The 9125-nt window shown below is 44.4% G+C and overlaps 1 protein-coding gene across 1 annotated transcript; it reads left to right on the top strand.

Moving 5' to 3' along the window:
- Nucleotides 1–336: 336 nt before the first annotated feature.
- LOC126082111 (taste receptor type 2 member 143-like) lies at nucleotides 337–1263 on the top strand. The gene has a single exon (XM_049894563.1). It carries the CDS (start codon nucleotides 337–339, stop codon nucleotides 1261–1263), a length of 927 nt encoding a protein of 308 aa, XP_049750520.1.
- The last annotated feature ends 7862 nt before the right edge of the window (nucleotides 1264–9125 follow it).

The following is a 9125-nucleotide window of genomic DNA, read 5'->3' as shown; positions in this document are numbered from 1 at the left end:
TGTTTTGTTATATATGTTTTACCATAATATAACAAAAAAAGAACTATGGGTGCTTTTGGTCCCCTGAGCCCCTGTTCTCTTGGCATTTCCTCACATCTGCTCAGATAAAAAAAAAGAACAGGCAAATTCAGGCTATGCAAATGGAGGCCACTGTCACTGAGATGGAGTGATTTGCATGTCAGGAGCTCAAGGGGAGCTCTTCTCCAGTCCTAGGGAGCAGTGGGGATGTGGCAGGCAGCTAGGCTACTGAGCGAATCTGTGGAGAGGATTTTCAGGATTTGCTGACTGAGAGGCTGTTTTGTCCATGGATGTGTCCTGAGTTCAGGATAGGAGAAGATGCCCACCTCGCCCACACTATTCTTCATGGCCATCTTCTTCCTGGGGTCCTTGGCTGCCATGCTGCAGAATGGCCTCATGGCAGCCGTACTGGGATGGGAGTGGGCCCGGGGCCATGCACTGCCTGCGGGGGACATGATTGTGGCCTGCCTGGCCACCTCCTGGCTTGGCCTGCATGGTATGAGCATCGTGAACAGTCTCCTGCCTACCCTCAGCATCAGGGACAATGTGCACTACATCCGCATCCTCTGGGACTTCAACAACATGCTCAACTTCTGGCTGAATGCCTTGCTCTCTGTCTTCTACTGTGTGAAGATTACCTTTTTCTCCCACCCTGCTTTCCTCTGGTTCAGGTGGAGGCTTTCCCGCTCTGTGCCCACGCTGCTGCTGGGCTCCCTGGCCATCTCCGTCCTGACCACCATCCCCTCAGTCATTGGGCATATCATTGCAATTCAGATGGCGGCCTCCAAGACTCCCCATACCAACGGTAGCTGGGTTGATCAAGCGATAACCTTCCGTCAGAAGTTCTTCCTGCTCCATGAGACTCTGGTGCCTTTGTTGCCCTTTCTGCTGTTCCTGGTATCCACTGCTCTGCTCATATTCTCTCTATGGCAGCACCTGCGTCAGATGCAGGGTAGCCATCCCGGGCCTCGGGATCCCAGCACCCAGGCACACACCGTGGCCCTCAAGTTGTTGTCCTTCTTCCTTGTCTTCTACACATCCTACTTCCTGTCCCTGATTGTGACCGTGATGAATCTTATGCCCCTGCATCTCCATTGGTACTGGGTCTGGCAAGTGGCGATCTACACCAGCATCTCTTTACACTCCACCTTCCTGCTTCTCAGCAGCCCCAGGCTCAGGAGGGCCCGAAAGAATGGGCTGCTGGACGGCTGGGCCATAGGCTGTAGGGGCCTGGACATAGGATAGATCCCTTCTGAGGGCTCAGGTAAGGAGCCAGTGCTGGACTGAGCAATCTCATGTGAGATGAGGAGGTGTAGGTGTGGACCCATCCTCTTCTCCTCTTGCTCCACTCCTTCTTCCTTTCCCACCACTCCCATGACCCCAATTATCTGCTCCCTTTCCTCTGTCTTACCACCAGTGGGTGGTGCAAACAGTTAATGTGCTCTGCTGCTAACTGAAAGTTTGGAGGCTTTTGTCCACCCAGAGGACTCAGAAGAAGAGGCAGTGGTGGTTCAGTGGTAAAATTATTGGCTTCTATGTGGGAACCCCAGGTTTCATTGCCAGCCAGAACGTCCCATGTGCAGCCACCACCTGTCTGTCAGTGGAGGCTTGTGTGATACTATGATGCTGAACAGGTTTCAGAGGAGCTTACAGACTAGACAAACTAGGAAGAAAGAAGTGTAGATCTACTTACCAAAATCAGCCATTGAAAAACTTACAAAGTGAAGTTCTACTCTCACACATATGGAGGCGCAATGGCACTTGTCTTCCCAACATCCCCTAGTTTGGATCACAGACCAGGGGTGGTGGACCTGTTTTCTTCCAGGCCCCTCAGGCTTTGACAACTTTTCTCCTCTGGGTCTTTGCAGACCGAGCAGCTGAATGATGTTGTCCAAGTGTCATCTGGTCTGAAATCCCTTCAGAGACCTGTAGTGGCCATTGGTTATATCTGCGCTCAAGCTTTGTTGGTGTGGACAGCTCAGGCCCTTCTGCTCCCTGACACCAAAGATACTCCTCACCTTAGCCCTACTCTCTGATAGATTTCTTTGCTTCAGCCCAAGAAAGCCTCTCTCCAGCCTCCCATTCTTTCTTCCCTCCAGCTTCCAGGTCATTAACCCTCCTGGAAATTCTTCCTTCCATCCCTCTGCTAATCATTTCCTTCTGCCGAACCCTTGTTGTTAGCTGCTGTCAAGTCATGGCTGACTCATGGTGACCCCATGCACAACAGAACAAAACACTGCCCAGTCCTACACCATCCCCGTAATTAGTTGTGGGTCACACTGTTGAGATCCATAGTTTTCACTGGCTGATTTTTAGAAGTATATCTCCAGGTTTTTCTTCCTAGTTCATCCTAGCCTGGAAGCTCCACTGAAACCTGCTCAGCATCGTATAAAGCCACAACCTCCACAGAGAGACGGGTAATGGCTGTGCAGGAGGTACATTAGCTCGGAGTCAAACCTAGGCTTGATTTGTCAGGCAACTATGCGTGTTTGATAACTCAGAGTAGAGTTGTTAACAGAGGGTGGATATGGTGCTTGCTGTTGTTGTTAGGAGTTGCGGAGCTGGTTCCGAATCATAGTGATCTTATGTGCAACAGAACCAAACACTACCTGGTCCTTCACCACATTCATAATTGTTGTTATGCTTGAGCCCATCTTGCACCCACTGTGTCAAGTCCATGTCCTTGAGGGTCTTCCTCTTTTTGGCTGACCCTCCACTTTACCAAGCATGCTGTACTTCCCCAGGAACTGATCTCTCCTGATAACATGTTCAAAGTATGTGAGGCAAAGTCTTGCAAACCTTGCTTCTAAGGAGTATTCTGGTTGTATTTCTTCCAAGACAGATTGATTCATTCTTTTGGTAGTCCATGGTATATTCGATATTCTCTGCCAACACCACTCTTCAAAGGCCTCAGTTCTTCTTCGGTCTTCCTTATTCATCGACTAGCTTTCACATGCATGTGAGGTAATTGAAAACACCATGGCTTGGGTCAGATGCACTTTAGCCTTTAAGGGGCCATCTTTACTGTTGAACACTATAAAGAGGTCTTTTGCAGTAGGTTTGCCCAATGCAATGTTTGTTTTGATTTCTTGACTGTAGGTTTCATGGGTGTTGATTGTGGATCCAAGTAAAATGAAATCCTTGACAACTTCAATCTTTTCTCCATTTATCATGATGTTGCTCATTGGTCCTATTGTGAGGATTTTTGTTTTCTTTATGTTGAGGTGTAATCCACACCAAAGTCTGTGATCTCAGTAACTGCTTCAAGTTCTCTTCACATTCAGTAAGCAAGATTGTGTCATCTGCATAATGCAGGCTGTTAATGAGTCTTCTTCCAAACCTGATGCTCCCTTCTTTTTTATACAGTCCAGCTTCTTGGATTATTTTCTCAGCATATAGATTGAATAAGTATGGTGAAAGGATACAACCCTGAGGCACACCTTTCCTGAATTTAAACCTTGGAGTATTCCCTTATTCTGTTTGAACAACTGCCTCTTGATCTATGTAAAGGGTCCTCATGAGCACAATTAAGGGTTCTGGAATTCCTATTCTTTGCAATGTTATCCATAATTTGTTATGATCCACAAAGTCAAGTGCCTTTGCATAGTCAATAAAACACAGATAAACATCTTTCTGATCTTCTCTTCTTTCGTCCAGGATCCGTCTGACATCAGCAATGATGTCCATGGTTCCACATCCTCTTCTGAATCTGGTTCGAATTTCTGGCAGTTCCCTGTTGATATATGGCTGCAGCCACTTATGTACGATCTTCAGGGAAGTTTTGTTTTGTATGATATTAATGATAATATTAGTTAATTTTCACATATATAAATACATATACATTTAGACATATATATGTGTGCACACAGACACACACACACACACACACACAGCAAAACAAGGAAGAAATACTAAAACCAATTACAATCTCTGTTTCTGCAACTGGTTCATGTGGTTGTAGCTGGTATTTAGAACTACCTTTTCCTGCCACCCATTCTGTATTCCCTTTGCCGTACAAAATTACCTCAGCTGACCATGGCTATTTGCCTGGTGGGGCAACCCAAATATTCGTTCTTGAAGAAGCCATTAGTAATCATGTTGGAATTGGGTTGTTCTAGTTTTCCATTGACTTTAATTGCAGGTCATGGTAGTATTGAGGAACATCCTAACGGATCTCTTGTACTACAGACATACTCTTATTTGCCTCCATTATGCAACATCTATCTGATTTCCCCTTGGTAGTCAGAATTAATCACGCCAGCCAATACAATCACTACCTCCTTCGCTTGTTGATCCAGAGGCCAGAGGAGCCCAAAGGGACTGACTTTCATTCTTAACTTCCAGTTCAATGGAATCAGTGCTGTGTTTCCTGGTGGGAACATTCTTCCCTTTGGAACTAAGACTTCTAGACCCACAGAGCAAAGTGTCATGGGAATAGAAAGCAAAAATTTTGCAAGTGGGTCAATAGAGGTAATAGTGAGTGGTACCACTCCCATTTAAATCGCTTGATTCCTGGACCCATGCATCCTGGCTATGGGAGAAAGAGCACTGGACATTGCAGATTTGTTTAGAGCATATAAAGTCTCCTGGAGAACATTGCCCCAATGCTGCAAGGTATTGCCACCTAGCTGGTGCTGTAATTATGTCTTTAGAAGGTTATTCCGTTATTCTATCAAGCCAGCTGCTTCAGGATGTTGGGTAAGATGGTGAGACCATGAACACAGGCCCGTTTGCTGTGAAGTACGTCCCTTGATCTGAGGCAATGCTGTGTGGGATACCATTGCAGTGGATAAGGCATTCTGTAAGTCCACAAATAGTAGTTTTGGCAGAAGCATTGCATACAGGGAAGGTAATTTGATCCAGAGTAAGTGTCTATCCCAGTATGAACAAAACACTCCCTTTCCATGATGGAAGCAGTCCAACATAATCAACCTGCCTCCAGGTTGCTGGCTGATTCCCCTGAATACTGGTGCCATAAAGGGGACTCAGTGTTGGTCTTGGCTGCTGGCAGACTGGACACTCAGCAGTGGCTGTAGCCAAGTCAGCCTTGGTGAGTTGATGTTCATGTTGCTGAACCCATGCATAACCTTCATCCCTGCTACCATGGACACGCTACTCATAAGCTCATTGGGCAATGATGGGAGCAGCTGGGGAAAGAGGATGACCTGTTTCCACAGAAAGTGTGATCCTATCCACTTGATTGTTAAAATGTAGTTCTGCTGAGGCCACTCTTGGATGAACAGTCACAAGAGACACAAATATCTTCACTGCTTTGGCCCACTCAGAGAGGCCTTTCCACATACCTCATCCCCATACTTCCTTGTCTCCAGTTTTCCAATCATGTTCCTTTTAAGTCCCAGACCATCCAGCCAAATAATTGGTCATAGCCTGTGAATTAGTATACAATTGCACATCTGGACATTTATCCTTCTAAGTAAAGTGAAGAACCAGGTGTAGTGCTCAAAATTCTGCCCATTGAGAGTATTTCACTTCACCACTGTCCTTCAGAGAGTTCTTAGAAAAGGTCTGTAGGGCTGACGCCGTCCACTTTCGAGTGATACCTGCATATCACACAGAATCATCTATCAACCAGGTATGAGTTTTATCTTCCTCGGTCAACTTGTCATGAGGAATTCCTCATGAGCCCATAGATGCAGACTGGGAGAGGGCAGGTAATGTTACAGAAGTGGAGACCATGGGCATTTGGGCCACTTATTATGTAGCTCACTTGTGCCTTCAGGTTGTGCTAGGGCCTGAGCTGGTATATTCCATTTAATGATGGAATGCTGCTGTGCACATCTGGCTTTATGGCTCTGTGGGTCAGACAACACCTAGTTCATGATGGGCAGCTCAGGCCCCGTGGTATCTTAGTGGCCCAGAGTTAAGTGTTCAGTGGCTGCTAAGACCCAGTGACATACCAAAAACTATTTCTCAAAAAGAGGGTAGTTATCTGCATAGGATGGCAGAGCTTTGCTCCAAATCCTATGGGTCTGAGCTGTTATTCACAAGTAGGGGACTGCCAAAGACTCCATACAACATCTGTCTGCACTGATACTACAAACACCTTTTGATTAGGCAGATCACATGGCCCAAATATGGGATCACCTTGCACGACAGCCTGAACCTGTAGGAGACCCTTCTCTTGTTCTGGCCCCACTCAAAACTAGAAGCTTTTCGAGTCACTTAATAAACAGGCCAGAGTAGCACACTCATATGAGGGATATGTTACCTCCAAAATCCAAAGAGGTTTACCAGGCGTTGTGCCTCCTTTTTAGTTGTGGGAAGAGCCAAATGTAATAACTTAGTCTTCACTTTAGAAGGAATATCTCAACTTGTCCCACACCACTGGGTCCCTGGAAATTTCACTGAGGTAGAAGGCTCCTGAATTTTTGTCAGATTAATTTCCCACCCTGTAGCATACACATTTTACCAAAAAGCCCAGAATTATAGACGTTTTTTCTTTACAAGTCCAATGTGCATAATGTCATCAATGTAACAGACCTGTATGACGTCATGTGGAAGGGAAAAGTGATCAAAGCCCCTATGGATTAAATTATGACATAGGGCTGGAGTGTTGATATACTGCTGAGGTAGGACAGTGAAGATGTATTACTGGATGTGCCAGCTAAAACAAACTGTTGCTGGGGTTCCTTTGATAATGAGAAAAGGCCATCAGCCAGATCAATTGCTGAGCACCAGATCCAGGGATGTACTGATTTGCTAAAAGCAATGAAACTACATCTGGAATAGTAGCTGCAATTGGAGTCACCACGTGGTTAAGTTTACAATAACCCATTTTCATTCTCCAAGATGCTTCTGTTTTTTACACAGACCAAATAGGCAAATTGAATGAGGATGTGTTGGGAATTACTATCATTGGATCTTTCAAGTCCTTGACGGTGGCAATAATCTCTGCAAACCCTCCAGGAGTGCGATATTGCTTTTGGTTTACTGTTTTCTTATATACAGGTGGTTCTATTGGCTTCCACTTTGCTTTTCCTACTGTAATAGGCCTTATCCCACTTGTCAGAGGTTCAATGTTGGAGTTTTGCCATTTGCTGAGCACATCCATCCCAATTATGCATTCTGAAACTGGGGAATCACTACAGATTGAGTTTGGGGACCCACCGTGAAATGAACCTAAGCTAAGACTCCATTAATAACCTTACTGCCATACGCTTCCACTCTGACTGGTGGGCCTCAGTGATGTTTTGGCTCTCCCGGAATTAGTGTAAGCTCAGAGCCAGCATCCCATAATCCCTGAAAAGTCTGATTATTTCCTTTACCCCACTGAACAGTCACTCTTATAAAAGATTGTAGATCCCTTTGGGGAAGGCTGGGAGAAAGATTAACAGTATAAAATTTTGACAGTGCGTTGAAGTACTTCCTCAAGGGGACCTGACCTTCCCTTCATTCAAGAGGTTGTGGGTCTTTAAACTGTTCAAATTTTGGAAATTGATTGAGGGATAGTGACTCTCTATTCTGGCTATTCCAGTTAGACTGCTTTTCACTTCAGCTAGAATTCATCTGCTTGTACAGATCAATTGAATTAAATCTCCTTCTTTCACCTGTTTGTCTAGAGAAAGTAGGACCATCCAACCAGCTTCCTTGTACTTCTCATTATAACAAAATTGTAGAAAGGTATCTCACACGCAATCACCCAGAGCCTCACCTTTCATCAATACCTGATTTATTGTTTGTGATATTTTACATATTTATATTGCTACCTCACACAGAGGATTAGCAGAGCCCTCTTTACTACTGGAAGCAGATTCATCAACATCTTTAAGACTAACAAGACTTGAAAACCAATTTAGAAAACTCATCTTTATAATTTTGTTTTTCTAGAACCACTCTCAGTACCAAATGTCTTAGGCTAGGTTCTGTAGAAAAGCAAAACCAGTAAAGTGTATAAATACATATATATATATAAAGAGACAGAGAGAGTGAGAGAGAGAAAGAAACTTAATAAGGAAATAGCTCACGAGGTTGTAGAGGCTGGAATGTCCCAAGTGTGTAGGTCAGGATAGAGGCTTCTCCTGATTCATGCAGCTGCATGTGCTGGTGAGCCTGATTGGTAGGTCAGAGACCAGGGCTTTTGTACACAGACTGTGATGACTGATGAATCCCAAGGTCGGCAAGCAAGGCTGTGTGTAGGTAAGTTGCTAGCTCAAGTCCCAAGAACCAGAGGTCAGATGAACAAGAGCAAGCTGCAGGATACAGCACAAAGAAAAAGCCCCCAAACTTGCTAGAATGTATGTTTACATATTTGATGAAGGCCATACACTAAGGAAACTCATTCAGTGATTGGCTACTCACAGCAGATCCCATCATGGTGGTGATCACATATCAAATCTTACCAAGGAAGTAATCATATGATCATATGATGCCAAAACACTGAGAATCATGGCCCAGCCAAGTTGATACACAATCTTAATCATCATGCCAAATAACAATATGACTTCTCAGCATAAAGTCCCCTTGTAGCCCTTTACTTTGTCCTCACTATATTCTTGCTCTCCTAGTAGTGAGAAGACCTTGAAGAGTCCATGAGAAGTGTTCAACAGGAAAAAGGTGGGAACCCTGACACGCTGACTAAATCGGTAAAACCAACACAACTTTTTCCTCTGTCAGTTCCATAGTCTGGATCTTCACTTTCAGTTCTTCCACCTTCACGTGTTTCTGTTAACAAAGTTGATCAACTTTTAATGTTTCCTATTTCTTCAGAATTAGCATTTAGTTTTCATTGCTAATCTACAGACCCACACTCCAAAGTCTTTGCCAGGAAGGAAGTATTCAGGGAATGATACCGCGCTCCCTTTTCCACTTGCAACGTTCAATGCCACATTTTATTACCCTACCTGAGTGAATGTATTCTACATTTAAAACAACAACATTTTTCACTTCTAAGTCCTGCTGATTCAATAAATTATATTCTCCCTTTTCCGGCACGTTAGCAAAAGAGAAGTATTGATTTGGGAAGACTCAGAAGGTATACACACTCTAGAAGGATTCTTTAGTGCCTCAGCCTTCAGCATTACTTTAGAGTCCAGAATAATGATCACTTCCACTGTTTATCAATTTCATCATCAAAGAGTGCATGGTTG

Source organism: Elephas maximus, chromosome 8, assembly GCF_024166365.1.
Source record: "Elephas maximus indicus isolate mEleMax1 chromosome 8, mEleMax1 primary haplotype, whole genome shotgun sequence".
NCBI lineage: Eukaryota > Metazoa > Chordata > Mammalia > Proboscidea > Elephantidae > Elephas > Elephas maximus.
The sequence above is the reverse complement of the archived record's forward strand: the minus strand, read 5'-3'. Positions and strand labels throughout refer to the sequence as shown.